The sequence below is a fragment of the Notamacropus eugenii genome, chromosome 5 (genome assembly GCF_028372415.1).
Source record: "Notamacropus eugenii isolate mMacEug1 chromosome 5, mMacEug1.pri_v2, whole genome shotgun sequence".
NCBI lineage: Eukaryota > Metazoa > Chordata > Mammalia > Diprotodontia > Macropodidae > Notamacropus > Notamacropus eugenii.
Window position 1 is genome coordinate 458,220,625 of NC_092876.1, and position 18,817 is coordinate 458,239,441.

General features: G+C 41.0%; 2 protein-coding genes across 3 annotated transcripts in view; both read left to right on the plus strand.

Moving 5' to 3' along the window:
• BCLAF3 (BCLAF1 and THRAP3 family member 3) overlaps positions 1 to 18,817 on the plus strand; it is a 203,131-nt gene that overhangs the window by 153,107 nt on the left and 31,207 nt on the right. The gene's annotated exons all lie outside the window — the stretch shown is intronic.
• The window catches only part of SH3KBP1 (SH3 domain containing kinase binding protein 1), a 415,998-nt gene that overhangs the window by 17,277 nt on the left and 379,904 nt on the right, over positions 1 to 18,817 (plus strand). Inside the window, exon 1 of one of the 2 annotated variants that reach the window (XM_072615332.1) lies at positions 13,330 to 13,498. The exons of the other annotated variant lie outside the window; for it this stretch is intronic. Within the exon in view, the coding sequence (XP_072471433.1) occupies positions 13,492 to 13,498 (7 nt within the window). The 5' untranslated portion in view covers positions 13,330 to 13,491. Of the gene's footprint in view, positions 1 to 13,329; positions 13,499 to 18,817 lie in introns of those variants that run through there. 2 annotated transcript variants of the gene reach the window in all.

Here is an 18,817-nt window from a genome sequence, read left to right on the forward strand (position 1 = left end):
CTTAATAAAATAATCCTTCCTTCTTTTCCTCTTTCCTTTTTCTTTCTCATCTTTCTTCCTTCTCTCTTTTTCCTTCCTCCTTTCTCTTCCTTCTTTACTTCTTTTCTTCCTTCTTCCCTCCTTCTTGTTTTAGAGCTATAACCATTGTGAGTAAACAAATGTCAGAATTTAGAGGCCTTTGGTGGTGTGCGGACTCCTTTAGCCGGCAGAAGAAGCAACTGGGCTTGGCACCCACTTAACAACAATTAGTTAAAATCGGAGACTACCAAATGGCATGACTTCCCCCTGAAGAATGTGTGAAAGACTTTTGAATATGGGGGCCTTCACTTGTGCCTTTCCCACCCCTCACTTCCTGTTACTCAGCCTGGGGTGCGTAAACACGTGGAATTGGCTTTGCAGTTGCAGATCCTCCTCCTGTCCTCCTTCCTCCTTCTGCCCACCCCTCAAAAAAAGAAAAAAAAGTCATCAGTCGGTGAGAAAGAAAGGTCCACAGATGGAGTTTTTAACAGGCACTATTGAAGTCTTATTCTTAATGTTAGTTTTTCAGTCAGAGATCTGAGGCTTAAATTCTAGCTTTTCCAATCACCTACCTGTGTGACCTTTGATAATTCACTTGCCCTTTCACTTTCTTCTAGCGTAGATGGTTGGGTTACCAGAGGTGGGGAACCTGTGACCTTGAAGCCACATGTGGCCCTGTAGGTCCTTGGGTGTGGCCTTTTGACTGAGTCCAAATTTTACAGAACAAATCCTATTATTAAGGGGATTTGTTCTGTGAAATTTGCATTTAGTCAAAGGGTTGTTACACTTGAGGACCTAGAGGTCCACTTGTGGCCTCGAGGCAGCAGGTTCCCTGGCCCTGAATTTGACAATCTCTGAGATCTTTTCTATCCTCCTGCCTTCTATTTAAATTATACCCTTCAACAAAATACTCTTTTCTCAATAACTGTTGTAGGTAAATAACACCTAAAAATGATCTAAATCCAAATTTTATTGTATAAAGAAGCAACTGTAATTCCACATTTTAAGAGAAATATTCTTGGAAGATTTGGATGTATGTAGTCAAATTCTAAATGGTGTTTTTTTTGTTTTTTTTTAAAGAATTAAAGAACTTGGTAGCTTTCTTTTCTCCTCTTCCCATGAACTCTCCTTCCTACAGTTTTGATGGGTTGTTACCTAGAATAGTTTAGGTAATGATCTGGTATTAGGGAAAAAGGCCCATGATCTCTGGTTTTTCACTTGGACTTTTAGGCAGTAGAACAAGATGTGCAGTTAGCTGCAAAGTTTCTAGATTTCCCTGTTGATAAGCCCATTATCATGGAAGAAAATTGGTCTACTTCATCCTTCTTGCTTCCTGGTAAGTTGAGAAACTTACCGCACTTCCTCCTGGTGTAGCATCAGTGGGTTCGTTAGTCACACTTCTCTTTTGCTCAAAGTAGATTTCTGATAAGGGTGGGCAGAGTTCTTTTCTGCAATATTCTCATCCTGCATTTTAGGGAAGTGTCACTGGGCCTCTTTGCATCCTGCAACGTGAAATGTTTTGTTTTTTTTTCTTGATTTTCTCTTAAACTGTAGCTTCAGCAAGAGTCAGTTTTTAGTGCTTGGATTCACTTTTTCTCTCTTTTCGCTAGAGCACAGTCACCCGGAAAAATGACCTCCTATCAAAAATTCAAGTTCTTCAGTTTTATAAGTTGGTGGTGGCAATCCTTCCTAGCTGCCCACTTCTGTTGTTTTCGTTAATACATTTCACCATTGCTGTTGAAGGACTGTTAGAGGACTGTCTTTTGCCTTTCTGGGGGGAGGGGTATCCCTAGTGTTTAGCAGGGTACCTGGCATATAGCAGGCACTTATTAGATATTGATTGAGCGATTGAAGAATTATAGTGCTAGGTCAGGCTGCTTTATTAGCTTAGTAGGAGCCTTGATTGTGCTCTGTATGTGCCTGCCAGTCTGTGGGACCACGGACAGGGATCAGTTGGTTTTGTCAGGGGTCATTTTAATAGACTTCAGGGAACCGTACTTCTCCAGGTACCCCACGTCTTAGGACAGGTTGGCAAGAATAGGGTTTAAATGACGTTACTCTCCTTTTACCTGGAATGGGGGAATTTTTTTCCCCTCCCAGTCATCATTTCCCTGCCCATTGGCAAGCTTGTACCAAGTGGAGTCAGACAGTTTTTAAAACTGTTTGGCTGCTAATGTATTTTTGGCTTTCCTAGCCTGTCATTCTAAAAAGTGTTTAAGCAGCTCATAGTAAAATTAAACACCACCTTTCCCCTATCTACCTCTTCATGCTATTAAAGATTATTTATATGATTTTCATATTGGGTTTTAATTAGAAATGACATAAGTTAAAGAAAAGGGAATAAGCATGGATATAGTGCCTACTCTGTGCCAAGCACTGTGCTAAGTGCTTTATAAATGTTATCTCGCTTGATCCTCAGCAACTCTGGAAAACAGGTTGGTTTATTCCACATTTTACAGTTGAGGAAAGTGAGGCAGACAGCAGTTGAGTGACTTGCCCAGGACCACACAAGTAGTAAGCGTCTGTGGTTGGAGTTAAAATCGGTCCATTGCCCCACCTAGCTGCTTAGATGTACCTGCTTCCTGGTAGCTTGCAATTTAACTTTGGATGTTGGTATCATAAACATAATACAATGCAAAAGCATTTGTGAAGTACCTACTGTGCGCAAAATGCTACATAAATATCAAAAGATAAGTAATGACTGAATAAATAATGTGAGGGAAATTGTGGCAGTTATTACAGTAATTATTAGAATTATAATGCATTTAAGGTGGATAAAGAACATAAGAAAGTTGGAAAGATGAAATAATTTGAAGGAAGAAAGTAGACTAGTATCTGTGTTGATCTTGGCTATAGGAAAGTAAAAAGTAAATATCCCAGTATAGTGACAGACAAGATAAAACCCCAAAACCAAACCTAAAAGAAAAAGTAGTAATTGATGAGTTATAAACCTTTTGCGTATTGACATTGTTTTCTTTCAAAAGTTAATATTTTTTAAGGCAAAACAGAATCCGAATAAAATAGAAGGCTGTAGATTGCAATTGTGTGGTCACTGCAAGACGCTGTAGAGCTTGAAACCAAACTGAAGACTTTATGGAGCTTGCATGTAGGATGTGTGAGCTGCTCTGAATTAGGAGGCTCTGAATAGAAATGATCACCTCACTTAGTCACAAACTTAGACAGTAAATAGAGAAATCAAAAATAAATCAGACCAGCACTCTACCTCCACAAGGAATAGCCTCATCTTAATCTATCTATCTCTTACTTGCCTACTTTCTGTTGTAAAAATAGCTCTGAGTGGGTTTTCCATCTTACAGATGTGTCAAGCACATTAAAAAAAAAAAGTTGTGTGGGTATTTGCTTGGGCTTTCATAGACTGTGCCATGACATGGGTCGTTGTAATTTTCTATGGCTTGGAGCCATTGTCTTTAGCAATAACTATAGTGGAAACCCTTACTGGGGACTGATTCACATAAAGCCTACCTGTTCAGAATCCTAGGTGTACTTGGAGTAGAGTATATGGTTTAGTTGTTCTTGTTAACATGCACTTATCTGGTGAATTTTCCTGATAGTCTTCAGATGGTCATAGTAATCATTGCTTAGAATATAATGAATCTTGCCTTTCTGAAGAGATGGAAGCTTGAATTGAAGTAACTTTAGATAATTTCGTGTTTAGTTTGTTTAGTTCATGTATAGTTTGTTTCCCCGATTCTAGCAAACCACACAAGAGGAAGGCTATGGTACTTTCAGTTATAGGCCAAGTGGGATAGAGCACTGGGCTTGGAATCAGGAAGATTCATCTTCATGAGTTCAAATCCAGCCTCAGAGCTTACTAGCTGTGTGTCTCTGCTTGCCTCCATTTCCTTATCTGTAAAATGAACTAGAGAAGGGAATGGCGAATCAGTGCAGGATCTTTGCTAAGAAAACCCTAAATGGGATCACAAAGAGTCAGACAGAACTCAGAAATGACCGAACTGACCTTCAGTTATACTTTCAGCATCTGAGACGCTAATGATCTTTTCAGAGTTTGAGGAAGTCAAGGAGAGTTACTTAAGGGAGAACTGGTAGGCAGTTAAGGTCTTCAGAAATGTGGTTAGAGAGTTACTTGCTGATCATTTCCTAACTTTGCTGACCAAAACAGGGAAAGTGAGGATAATACCCAGGTTAATAAAGACTGTGAAGAGGACAGGGGTTGGCTTTAGGAAGGACCTAGTCAGCCTTTTGGGGAGGAAGTAAAAGAAGGTGAATGGTGAGGCTGCTATTGTCTCGGACAAAAATAGAAAATAGTCGAAAAAAAGCGAAAAAAGCGAGGGTTTATATTTACTCCTACTTGAGCATAAGGAGACTGGTTTGATTATCTCTTTCTTTCACATTCATGCCCTTCAGCCATTAACCTCTTTAATTTGGCCCTCCTTAGTCACTTGGCATTGTGTGTTCCTCAACACTGTTTTGATAGTTTTTATTTTAGGTATACATTAGAATCCTTCTAGCCTCATGGGAAGGAGCTATAGAAAACAGTATTCTTCCCTTTCACACTGAGGTCCGCTCATGTATTCCCTTCAGATCACAGGGGAAAAGAAACCAAACCAAGCAGCCAACAACAAATCAGACCCCAAATCAACACACCAAAAAAGTCTTTTAAGAAATCCTTAGAAATAACCCCAGAAGGTCATTGTAGATTTAGATGTTGGAAACCTGCCTGAGGTGAAAAATATGAAATATTCTAGACATTATACTGATTAATTTTATTAAATTTTTTTGCTTTAAATAGTATTTTCCCCCTCAATTACATATCAAGAAAATTTTTAGCATTTTTACAGGATTTTGAGTTCCAATTTTCCTCTTTCCCTCCCTCCTCTCCCCTCTTCCAAAATGATAGTTTGATATAGTTCATACATGTGCTATCATGTGAAACAAATTTCCATATTCATCATAGTTGTGGAAAAAGATGCAGATTAAAAGGAAAAAACACATGGGAATGAATAAAGTAAATGAAAAGGATGTGCTTCCATCTGCATTTGGAGTCCATCAGGTGTTTATCCACATATGGAGAGCATGTTCCTTCATGACTCCTCTGCACTTGTCTTGGATCATGGCATCGCTGAGGAGAGCTCAGTGATTCATAGTTGATCATTACACAGTGTTGCTGATACAATGTACAATGTTTTCCTCACTTTACTTTGCATCAGTTTGTACGAGTCTTTCTAGGTTTTTCTGAAATCTGCCTGTTCATCATTTCTCATTGCACAATAGTATTCCATTACATTCATATGCCACAGTTTGTTCAGCCATTCCCTAATTGATGGGCATCCCCTGAGTTTCCAGTATTTTGCCACCACAAATAGGGCTGCTAGAAATATTTTTGTACATGTAGGTCCTTTTCCCTTTTTTATGATTTCTTTGGGATACAGACCTGGTAGTATTGTTGGGTCAAAGGGTATGCACAGTTTGGTTGCCCTTTGGATGTAGTTCCATATTGCTCTCCAGAATGGTTGGATCAGTTCACAACTCTACCAGCAGTGCATTAGTGTCCAAATTTGGCACATCTTCTCCAAGACTGACCATTTTCCTTTCTTGTCACATTAACCAATCTGACTGGTATGAGGTATTATTTCAGAGTTGTTTTAGTGTGCATTTCTCTAGTCAAAAGTGATTTAGAGCACTTCTTCAGATGCCTATAGATAGCTTTGATTTCTTCATCAGAAAACTTCCTGCTCATATCCTTTGACCACTAATCAATTGGGGAATGACTTGTATTTTCATAAATCTGACTCAGTTCTCTATGTATTTGAGAAATGAGGCTGTGATCAGAGACTCTTGCTGTAAAGATTGTTTCCTAGCTTTCTGCTTTCTTTCTAATCTTGATTGCATTGGTTTTGTTCATATGAAAGCTTCTCAACTTAACATGATCACAATTATCTATTCTACATTTTGTGTGGCAGATGGTCTGTGTCCCCACGTGGCTCAGTGACAGTGGTGAAAAAGGAAGACACGCAGGCAGGCGGGAGAAGATAGGGCAACTCCATTTATTGATCCGACGGTCAGGGTATTTAAGGACAGAAACTGCAAGTCTACGTGACAATTACTCATCTCTCATCCTAGTAATTTGGCCAGTCTTATTGTCTTTAAGAGTGTTAGCCTAGAGGATGTCTATTTTACATATCCCTTGTATCCTGTAGTTCTCTTGTTTATCTCACAGAGATAGCAACATGGGGGGTGTGGGGGGCTGGAGAGCCATTCTGGATGATAATGAGCACAGTCTCAAAGAACAGGTTCCCCGATGGTCTATCCTGAACTTGTCAACAGCACTCCATCCTAGCCCTCAACACATTTTGTTTAACTCTCTATCTCTTGTTTGGTCATGAATTCTTCCGCTCCCCATAGGTCTGACAGGTAGACTATTCCTTGCTCTTCTAATTTGATTACTGCATTGTCTATGGTACCTTTTAGCAAGATGTAGTTTCCTTCCTCATCTCTTTTAATTAGATCTATTTTTACTGTGTCTAAGATCAGGATTGCTACCCCTGTTTTTTTACTTCACTTGAAGCATAGTAGATTCTGCTCCAGGCACTTACTTTTACTCTGTGTGTGAGTTTCTTGTACGCAACATATTATAGGATTTTGGTTTTTGATGCACTCTGCTATCTGCATCCATTTTTTGGGAGAGTTCATCCCATTCACATTTCACAGTTATGATTACTACCTGTGTATTTCCCTCTATCCTCTTCTTGCTCTTGCTTATCCTCTCTCTCCTTTCATCTTTCCCCACCTCACCAGTGTTTTTCTTCTGTCTACCACCTCCCCTGATCTGTCCTCCCTTTTGTCAGTCCCCACCTCTACCCTCTTTACTTCATCTCCTGCCCTCCTACTTCCCTGTCAGGTAAGACAGATTTCTATATTCCAGTGATTGTGTATGTTATTCCCTCTTTGAACCAATACTGATGAGACTAAGTTTCAAGCAATGCCCATGGCCCAACCTCTCATCTTCTACTCTGATGTAATAGGTCTTTCTCGCCTCTTCATGTGAGATAATTTACCCTATTCTACCTTTCCCTTCCTCCTGCACACTTTGTATTCCTCTTTTCATCCCATTAACTTCTTTGTGTCACTTCCTCAAATTCATCTTATACCTGTGCCCTCTGTCTAGGTACACTTTTTAAGAGTTACAAGTATCATCCTCCTGTGCAGAGATATGAATAGTTTAGCTCTGTTGAATTCCTTATGTTTTCTTTTCCCTTTTTTCCTGTTTATGCTCCTTTTGGGTCTTGATATTGGAGGTCAGATATTTGGTTTAGTTCCAGTTTTCTCCTTGTGAAGTCTTGAAATCTTTCTGATTCATTGAATCCCCATCTTTTCCCTTGAGGTATTATGCTTAATTTTTCTGGGTAAGTGATTCTTGATTGTAGTCCTAGCTCCTTTGCCTTCTGGAATATCATGTTCCACCACCTCTGATTCTTTAGTATTGCATCTGCCAAGTCCTATGTGATCCTGATTGTGACTTCCCAATATTTGAATTATTTCTTTCTGGCCACTTGGAGCATTTTTCCTTGACCTGATAGTTCTGAAATTTTGTTAGAATGTTACTTGGGGTTTTTATTGTGGGATCTCTTTCCTGAGGTGGTTGGCAGATTCCTTTAATACGTATTTTGCCCTCTGGTTCCAAGACATCAGGGCATTTTTCCTTGATAATTTCTTGAAAGATGCTATCCAGGTACTCCTTTAGCTTTCAAGTAGTCTAATGATTCTGATACTATCTTTCCTGGATCTATTTTCCAGGTCAGTTATTTGTCCCATGAGGTACTTTACATTTTCTTCCATTTTTTCATTCTTTTGAATTTGTTTGTTTGATTGATGATGTCTCTTAGAGTCATTAGCTTCCACTTGCCCAATTCTATCTTTTAAGGTATTGTATTCCTCCGTTAGCCTTTGCACTTTCTTTTTCGGTTGGACAGTTGTGCTCTTTGAAGAGTTATTTTTTTTCCAGTGGATTTTTGTATCTCCTTTTCCATTTGGCCAATTCTTCTTTTCTAAGCAGTTTTCCAGGCTGTTGACTTTTTTGCATCATTCTCTTGCATCACTCTCATTTCTTTTCCCAGTTTTTTTCCTACTTTTTTAATATGATTTTTAAGCTCCTTTTTGAACTCCTCCATGAGTTCTTTCTGGGCTTAAGATCACTTCCCATTTTTCTCTGGGGTTTTGCCTATAGGTGTTTTTGTCCATTTCTGCATTTGTGTCTTGGTCTTTCCCTGTCACCATAATAACTTTCTATGACCAGTCTTTTGTTGTTATTTGTTTTGGTCTTTTTTTTTTTTTTTGGCCTTTTTACTTCCTTTTAAATTTGAGCTCTGCTTCCAGGGTGCAAGGGTCACTGTCTCTGGCTTCTTGGGCTAGTGGCTACAGGTCCTGGCTGTTTACCTGGTGCTGCACTGATGTTGCCCTGAGGACCACAGGGGAACCCTCGTGTTTTCTGCTGTGATGTGGGAGTGATTGCCACTGCTAGAGGCCATAGGCATCTGGCCGCTTACCTGGTGCTGAGTTGGGGTCCTAGTAGTGGCATCTGGCATGTGCTGAGGTTTGGTGGGGTGCTTTTGCATTTTTCCATGGCTGCACTGAAGCACATAGAGGTCTGACCTCTGGAGGCTGTGTTTGCCTGAGGCTATGCTGAAGAGTATAGGTACTGCTGCTGACTGATGTTTACCTGTTTGCCTGGGGCTGAGCTGAAGCATGTGTTGGTTCTCAGAGCTGGAATCTGCCTGTTCCCTTGGCTCCACTAAGGCAATTCCTGGTGTTGAGGTTCACCTGCTCCACCACACCTGGGCTCAGGATTTGCCACTGGTTTGCTGAGGTGGGGCTTGCTGCTGGCTTCCTGGGATCCTTCTAGTCCTGGGCTGCCCTCCCCTTTCATCTGAGTGAGAAGAACCTTTCTTGCTGATCTTCCAAGTTTCTTGGGCTAAAAGATTGTTTCACCCTGTCTTTTTGCTGGTTCTGTTGTTCCAGGATTTGTCTTGGGCTCTATTTTATGGTTACTTGGAGTTGAATATGAGAGAGTTACAACGATTTCCTGCTTACTCCACCATCTTGGCTCCTGGAAGTCAATTCCCTGAGTTTGGGATTTTTCATGAAAGCTCCTGGTTCTTTCTTCCCAAGTTTAGACATCCTTATAAGTCTTTGAAATATTTACCAGGAGAGACCAAAGTTCTACCCTCCTAGAAACTGGAAAATGAGGGTAATCAAAGGAGTGAATCCTCTACTAGGCTTCTGATCCTGAATTTCCTTCTCTTCCTGACTGTCCCTGTCTCTCCTTCCCTGATTAACTGTAATATCTGAAAATGGATATCACAAATTATTGTAGTTGGGGGCCTATAGCTCCATTGGTAAGAGCCTGTAGCTGATGAAGGCAAAGGCCATAGGTTTGATTATCCAGTTGGACAACCTCTGTTCAGATTTTACCCTAATATGGACCAACTCTGGTGCAATTGAATGCTTTCAGTCAATTAATCAACAAGCATTTATTAATTGACTTCTGTATGCCAAGTGCTGGCCTAGCGGTCAGTCATCCTGCATTTATTAAGTGCTTATTCCTTGCCAAGCAGGAGAAGAGGCCTCGGTTACTGTAGTAGCCTCCTAATTGGTCTTTTGCCTCAAGTCTCTCACCACGTGGTCCATCTACATAATACTGCCAAATTAACTTTCTTTAAGGGCGTATCTGTCTATGTGACTCACCTACTCAACCAACTTTAGTGGCTTCCTGTTACTTCTAAAATAAAACGTATGGTTTTCCGTTTAGTTTATAAAGCCCTACAGAACTGATCCAAAGCTACCATTCCAACCTTACTGGACATTTCTCTTCTCAGCTGTGATCCAGTTAAACTAGCCGTCCTTCTAGCAAGTCCCCACTAAAATCGCTGTGTCTGTCATCTCCATCTGCTAGTCATCCTCCATTTTTGGTATGTACTCAGTCCTTACTTTTGCCTTGCAGAATCTGTCTTCCCTTAAGACATTTCATGCACCACCTTCTATGTGAAACCTTTCCTGATTTCCCCAGAAGCAAGTTGCCCTTTCACTTCAGTGTTTCTACTAAGTACAGATCAGGTCAGCTCTTGCATTCACTTTACATCATGAAAAACCAAACAGACAAACAAAAAATAAAGTCATATCTTAAACTAAAATTCACCAGAAAGCTTTTTGGAAATCCTTGGAGATAACCCAGCAAGGTTATTTCTAACCTCTAACCTCCCTCCCAAACTATGTTATATTTAACTGCTTTGAATGTATGTAAAGATCATAATAAAATTATAAATGTAATACAGTATAAGTAAAGACAACATATATGTACATGTACAAACATAATACACATACCATGTCTGTGCATATGTAATACATATATACATGTTTAAATTAAATTTATATTTATGGTGGGCATTTTTATGATATTGGTATTTTTATATATACTTATCTCTCCATTAGAATGTAAGTTTACTGCTATTAAGGATTGTTCCCAGCCCTTAACACAGTGCCTGGCACATAGTAGGTGCCTAATAAGTGCTTGTCAATTGATTGACAGTGTCAAAGGTTCAAAGGAGGTCAAGAAAAGGATGAGGACTGAGAAGAGGTCACTAGATTGGCAGTTAAATAATCATTGGTAACTATGGAAAGAACAGGTCAGTTGAATCCTGGTATCAGGAGATCCATTGCAGAGGGTCTATAAAAGTGAAAGGAGAGGAAATGGGGGGACCTAGCGTAAATAACACAGTTACAAAATTGAGAGAGCCCCTTGCCTCATGTACTTTTCATCATGTGCATTCTTCCAGGGAGTATAAGCATGCTTACAATTAAGTGCATATGTATTTTATACACACACAAACACGTGTATATATATATATATATATATATATATATATATATATATATATATATATACATATATATATATATATATATATATATATATATATATATATATACACACACAGATACACACATTTACACATTATGCTAATTAAATAAATGGTGATTAAGGGGCAGCACCAAATGAGGAAGAGAAAAGAAAGGCCTCTTGGAGGAGATGGTGCTTGAGCAGCCCCCTGAGGGCCGTCTCCAGTCATCCTGATGAACATCTGGTCACTGGACCCAGGTGGCTCAGGAAGAGAAGTGAGGCTGGTGACCTGCACAGCCCTCCATCCCTCAGGACAAAGTCAAGTGCAAGTCACGTCATTTCTCTGATGTCATGGTCTCCCTCAAAAACGAAGGACGAACACAGACAGAGCAGTGGATTATAAAGTCCTTGCAGAAAGGTACCATCTTTTGCCTCTTTTCTGTATCTCTAACTCTTAGCATTGTTGTTCTTGAGGCTTTCAGCTGTGTCCAGCTCTTTGTGACCCTGTGGACCATAGCATGTCGGTCTTGTCCATAGAGCTTTCTTAGTAAAGACAGTGGAATGGTTTACTATTTCTTTGTCCAGTGGATTAAGACAGAGATTAAGTGACTTGCCCAGGTTCACACAGCTCAGAAGTATCTAAGACCAGATTTAAATTCAGGTCTTTCTGACTCCATGTCCAGAGCTTTATCCACTGAACCGTCTAGTTGCCTGGCCTGGCACAAAGTGGGTGCTTTGTTGATTGATTGATTGTCAGCAGGGTCTCCAAGAGAGCAAAGTGATGAGGGAGAACATTCCAGGCATGGGGGACAGCATGAATTTGGGAAACAGCAAGTAGACTAGTTTGTCTGCAGTGTAGAGAATATGAGTCAGTCACGTTTAATTGCCCACAAAGGCAGACTGGAGCCAGATGTCAAGGGGTTTTGAGATCCAAGCAAAAAAGAGCCCGGGAAAGTGACTCAAGCTTCTTGGGCAGAGGAGTAACGTTGTCAGACCTGTACTTGAGGCGTGTCATCAGTGTGTGGAAGATGAGTTGGAAAGAGGAGAGACCAGATATGAGGAGAACCATTGGGAAAGTGTTCCAGTGTTCTGGGAGAGAACTGGTAAAGGCCTGGATGGGCAAAGTTGTAGTGTAAGCACAGAGAAGGGGAAGGATGCTGGAGGTGTTGGGTAACTTTTTGTTAACTATTAATCACAAAGGGAAGTGTGAATGTTTGTCAGTGCAAACCATAACCCCTACCATTAATAAGTAATTAAAAGTTCTGGAAAAATGAACTAAGAAGATGTTTGGGCTTGAAGCAGTTGTGGAGGCCCAACAGGAATGAATGAATAAAGCATTTATTAAGTGCTTACTGTGTGCAAAGCACTGTGCTAATTGCTGGGGTAGGTGGCAGCTAAGTGGCAGTGGATAGAGCACCAGACCTGGAGTCAGGAAGAGTCATCTTCTTAAATTCAAATCTGGCCTCAGATTGTGTGACCCTGGGCAAGTCACTTCATCCTGTTTGCCTCAGTTTCCTCATCTGTAAAATGAGCTGGAGAAGGAAGTGGCAAACCACTCCACCATCTTTGCCAAGAAAACACAAAATGGGGTCATGGAGAGTCAGACATGACTGAACAACACCAAAAATCTCAGGATTGTTATTAAGAAAATGTTTTGGAATTTAAAAGAAGCCGAGGGAGGGCAGTGGTCAGAGGGGAAAAAGAAGAGAACGTTTCATAATTGGGAAACAAAGAAAGTGCCTGGGGCTGAGAGATGGAGGTCAGAGTCACTGGACTGAGGAGTCCAGTGTTGGGGGGAGTGAGATGGAAGAAGCCTGGAAAGGTAGGAGGGGATGAGGTGAAAAAGGGCTTTGAAGGACAAACAGAGGATTTTGTATTTGATCCCACAGGCAATCGGGAGCCACAGTTTGTGTTAAGAAAGAGGCTAGCTACGCTTTAGAAGAATCACCTTAGTGGCCGAATGGAGAGGACAGACTTGGGCTAGGCAGACCCAGCCACAGCAGACTTTTGCTGGTCCGGGCGTGAGGGGATAAGGGCTGCACTACAGTGGTAACAGTGTCAGAAGAGAGAAGGGGGCCTATTCAAGATACTACAAAAGAAAAGTTAACCGATGGTGGTAACAACTTGGATGTGGCAGGTGTGTGTGTGAGAAGTTGAGAGGAATCCTTGCCACATTTTGAGAATCAACCCCTGTTGAAGTTGTAGCCTGGTTGCTGCTCTCTCAGGTGCTACAGCCGTGTCTGTTGAAGACCCAGAGACAAAAGCCTTTGTCCCCAAAAGTCTTTGGTCCTGTCAAATGGTTTAACATCAGAAATTGGTGTGGTTTTGTCAGTGGAAATGATAGTAAATCATTACACGCCAGGCACTGTATTAAGTATGTTTGATTCCCTCAACAACCCTGTGATGTGGATGCCGCTGTTATCCTTATTTTACAGTTGAGGAAACTGAGGGACATTCATTGGCATTAAAGAAAAGGCCTCCTTTGTTGCCACAGCCGAAGGACCATGGAACTTCTAGGATCATGGGACTTTCTCCCGGACTTGCAGTTAAAACTTGTACTTCTGTTGTTTCCGCCATTAAGAATGTGAGCTTCTGGAATGCAAGGTTTGCCTTACTTTTCTACATATCCCATGATTAGCACAGATTTGTACCTAGTCAGCACTTAGTAAATGCTTCATTCATTCATTCATTCAGTCAGTTCAATTAAAGATAATGGTAGGATCCTTACTGCACGTATCTCTTTATGATCCTCCGATCAATAGGGTTAGAAAGGACATTGGAGTTCGTTGAGACCAATCTCCTCTTTTTAAAAAGGAGATAACTGGGCCCCAGTATTTTGCCAAGAAAATCCCAAAAGGGGTCACAAGGAGTTGGACACACCTGGACGACATCATGAGAATGTAAGGTCCTTGAAGGCAGGGACTTGCTTTCTTTCTGCTTGTATTTGTATTCCTGTAGTGTAGCGCAGTGCCTGGCATGGAGTCAGTGCTGAATAAGTGCTTGGTGAGTGACTGACTGTGTAACTGCTCCTGGTTCTGCGTGTGATATCTTTATTAACTTAAGTATTTTCACTGAACTGTGCTTTCATCTCTGTGGGTACTCCTTCTACACTCATGTTAAAACTCCTCTGCGCCCTAGTAAATGAACTTCATGAATTGGTGGCTAAAGAGTTTGATCATTGAATCATCCTCTTCTTAGCAGTGAGCCTTTCTGTACTTGGGGAGGCTAAGTCCTTGGATACGGGAGCTCTGCTTGTCTCTGGGTCCGCACTGGAAGCCTTCCTGACTTGGGAGGACCTGTCAAAGCTCATAACTCCCCCAACATATCCTTCAATAGTCCACGGTCAGACACTTTGTCAACCCTCCAGGGCATTGGAGTCCAACTTCATTAGAGGGTGTGTGACACATGGGACTGTAACTATTTTTGTCACTACCTGCTGGCGTGTTTGCTTTTTCACAGTCCCTCTGAAATCCTAGGAGAGAGTGATGAGCAGTTAGTTTTTAATGAAGATGTGGTCCATTACAGTCATCCCTTCCACATCATGACTTTCCCCATTGAGGTTTCGATAAGTGTCAGGTTGGCATAAGAAATTAAATGGGAAGTTTTGGGGAGTTTTGTGGAACCCACAGATCACACAAAGCCTGTGACCAAATACTTAACCTGCATTTTACAGTGAGGTACCATAAAAGAAAAATAAATTCAGACTTCTCTGATGAAGAGAGGGTCAAAAAATTGTACCTGGATTTTCTAGATCACCAGCAAGGGGAGCAGGAGTGCTGTGCCCTTGACCCCTGTGAGGCTCTTTTTCTTCAAGCCTGCAGGAGATTCAAGTCCTGCTTGTCACATTTATTTCTGACTTTCCTTCAGTTCTCTGTAGTGCATTTAAAAAATTCCTTATTCAGTCAGTAGCCATTTATTAAGTGCCTGTTAGGGCAGCGAAGTGGCACAGTGGAAAAAGGGCCTGGCCTGAAGTCAGGAAGACTCGGTCTCCAGCCTCATATCCTTACTAACTGTGTGACCCTGGTCACGTCACTTAACTTCATTTGCCTTAGTTTTTTCCTCTGTGAAATGAATTGGAGAAGAAAACCACTCCAGTATCTTTGCCAAGAAAATCCCACATGGGGTCACGAAGAGTCAGACATGACTGAAAGGACCGAGCAACATACAAAGAAAGGCCAAGCATAGTCCCCACCCTCCAGGAGTTTACATTTTAATAGGAGAAGACAGCACATAGAAGGAAGCTGATGGGGGCAGGGAGGAAGGAAGATATCTGGCATGGGGGCTTGATGGAAATCCAGAAGAGTGTAGCTAGGTGGGAGAAGAAGAGATGGCTGCCCTGGGTATCCTCCTTAGATGGAGATTCTGGGAGTAGTTTTCCATTTCCCAATCAGGAGCAGCCTCTTTATTTTCTGCCACCGCCCCCCCCGCTCCAACTTTCCCTCTCCATCAAATTACTTTCCCTCCAAATTGAACACACACACACACCCACACACGCACACGCTTGTGTGTCTCTTGTAAACTCAGTAAAACAAAATGAGACCATCCCTTTGTGATGCCCAAAAACACACATCTAATTCTGCTTCTTGAGTCCATCCCTCTTCCTGTAGGAGGTTGGTCTCACACTTCTGTATTAGTCCTTTGGAATTGTGGTTGGGCGTTGTACTGGTCCAAGGGTTCTTGTCACTGTTCTCTGGACTATGCAAAGAGCCACACATCTAGGAAGCATCTGAAGGTAGATTTGAACTCAGGAAGATGAGCCTTCCTGACAACAGGTAGCAACTGTTTTTGAGTAGCTCGAGATCTCTCCCAGGTAGCTCTGCAGTATCTGTCGTATTGTCACCAATATGGAGAGGTTCCATGTATATTCTGCTCTGATCTTCTCCGTGATAGTGGAGAACACCTTGGCAAGAATACATGCCTTGCCTCCTCCTAATGATGAGAGAGTCATTGAGCAAAGTTACCTCTGCAGTATATTTCAAGAAATTCTGAGGAATTTTGTGTATGGTTGAGAGACCCCTTGTTGGAAGAGAGCTTTCTTCTTTAATGAGTCCAGAGCTTTTTTATAATCAGCAAACTACAATGACAGTGGGTTCATGTTCTTTCCATGCCTCAGTCACTTGTGTGATAGTAATTATGTGGCCTGCTATGGAATATTGCTTTCAAGAGTCTGCTTCTTCTCTACCATTAATCCTCTGTAAGGATGGTCTCAGTGATTCTCACGATCATTTTACATGCATTGGAAAGTAGGCATATAAGGTGATATAGAGGCAGTGGATGGCACGGTGGTTGGTGTGCTGGGCTTGGAGTCAGTAAGACCTGAATTCAGATACAACCTCTGATGCTTTCTAGCTGTATGACTCTGGATGGAGCACCTAACCTCTGTTTCAGTTTCCTGAACTTTAAAATGAGCATAATAACAGCACCTACCTTCCAGGGTTGTTGTGATGATCAAAGGATATAATATTTGTTAAAAAAAAAGTACCTGGCATATGGTTGATGCTTTATACATATAAAAGCTTTATATACTGTTCCCTTCCTTTCCTCTACTAGGTGATTTTCTCTCAGTTGCCTTTTGGTGGGGATTAAGTAAGATGTGGTATTTTTTTTTTCGGTGTCTTTGCTGTCTTCCTTGAAATACTTGTGAATCATTTCCTCAGTGTCCTCAGAATTGTGTTACCTCCAGTACCAATCTCCATGTAGACTTGAGTCAATTCATCTTGGAATATAAAAGATGAAATTTCATCAGGATTAAAGTTGGAGCTCTAGATTTGGTTTTTAAAAACCAGCTGCAGAAGTACAGAATGTTGTAAAAACTCACTATAGTTCATGGGAAAAACATTCTGTGATTTTATTAAAATGGAAATTCAACAGTATTACAGAGACTCCTCAAAACCTAATGCAAATTTAGTCAATGTCAACATCGTACAAGGGAGGTTACAGTTCTGTTGTACCCTGCCCTGGCCAGCCCAGCCCACATCTCAAGTACCTTGTTCTGTTCTGGCCGCCCTTTAGGATGGATGTTAACAAGCTGGAGCAAGGCCAGAGAAGGGTGACCAGGAGGGTGAAGGCATATGTAAAACTATGCCATGTGAGGATTGGGTCAAGAAACTGGATGCTTAGTTTGAAGAAGAAAAGACTTAATGGGTACATGGCAACTGTCTTCCAGGGTCTGATGAGTCTTAATGAGGAAGAGAAATTAAACTTGTTTCATGTCCCCCCGGAAGGTATAGCTAGAAGTAGATGGTGGAAGGTAGCAAAGAAGCAGATCTAAAAAAAAATTATTTTTAATTGATAGAATAATTTCCATATCATAGTATAATAAACACAGATGATTGTACATGAAATTACAAATCTATTATGTACAACTTGCTATTTCTTTTAAATATACAATAAAGTTATCATGTAAATTTTTTTCCCTTTTCTTCCTTCCTTACTCCGCCTCTGTGCTTTAGAGATGGCTACTATTAGACACAAATATGTATGTATGTGTGTGTGTGTGTGTGTGTGTGTGTGTGTGTGTGTGTGTGTGTGCGTGTGTATGTAACACCATTCTATACGTTCTTCTATTTATCAGTTCTTTCTGGATACAGATAGTGTTTTCCTTCTGTATGCCCTTTGTAGTTCATTTGGGTCTTTGTGATAACCAAAATGACTTAGTCACTCAAAGTTGTTCTTAAAACAATCTTGCTGTTACTATAGACAACATTCTCTCGGTTTTGCTCATTTTGCTTTGCATTATTTCAATCAAGTCTATCCATGTTTTGCTAAGACCATCAAGTTCATCATTAAAAGAGACAAATTTTGACTGAATATAAGGAAAAACTTTCTCTTAGTTGAGAGGAACCCAAAAGTAAAGTGAACTGCTGTTGGACGGAGGTTGGTAGTTTCCTGTTTCTGAAGGTCTTTTAGCACAGACTGGATGAGCACTGGCTGGAAACTCTGTAGGAGCTTTTGCTGCTCTAATGTGGATTGGACTGGGTCGAGGTCCCTTCTAACACTCTGAATCCCCTGTAGAATCCTAGGAGGCAGAAAGGTTTGATGTAGACATTCTCACCATTTCTCTGCCTTTGCCCTTACTCTCCTTACTCTGCGTTAGGCGCTAGTCTAGATAAGACTGTTGCTCACCGAGGGAACACAGAAGGTTGAAAAGTAGGAGGAAACAGCGTTATTGTTTCCCAAAGAAGAAGAAGGATTTTCATTTCTGTTCTTGTTAACATTCAACCTTAAACCTTGAGGGAAAAATACTGTAATAATCAGAAGACTGGAAACAGGTCCAGCGTTATGTGATGATTTATTTTTACAAAGCACTTTGCAAAATCTTATTTTTATTTGTAAGAGAATCTCTGTGAGGTGGGTAGTGCAGGCATACTTTTCTCCATTTTACATGCAGTAGTAAGAGCTGCTGTGAACCCCAGAGGGGCTAGAGTACTTTTGCTTTCCATTAAGGGTTCCCACTGAAATTTGGATGAGTAAACATGGACCAAATTCAGCTTGGGGGAAATCCTGGTCCCTACAGAGGAAGATCTAGATCTTTTTCCCCCTCACATCCTTAACATTCTCACCCTTTTGGAATATCACATATCTTAGGTCCTGCTCACATCTGGGAGAGTAGAAAGATACTTAATGGATAGTGTATATTAGGAATAGGATAGCTATAGGATAGGATAGGGAACACAAGATTCACAAGTGTACGTTGACAGAGACTTTTCAATATGAATCAGTAATTTGTAACCACGACTATAGTCCTCCAGGAGGGTGAGATTTAAGGCCATCTAACTTTGTGGCATTTTACAGGATTGCTGAATTGACTTTCCTCTTTTGACTTGGCTCTGCACAGTCTCTTTCAAAAGTCCGTGTCTCCTGGCAAACGAGGCCAAGGATTGGACTCATATTCCTGCTACAAGTAGTCATTCTCTCTGACTA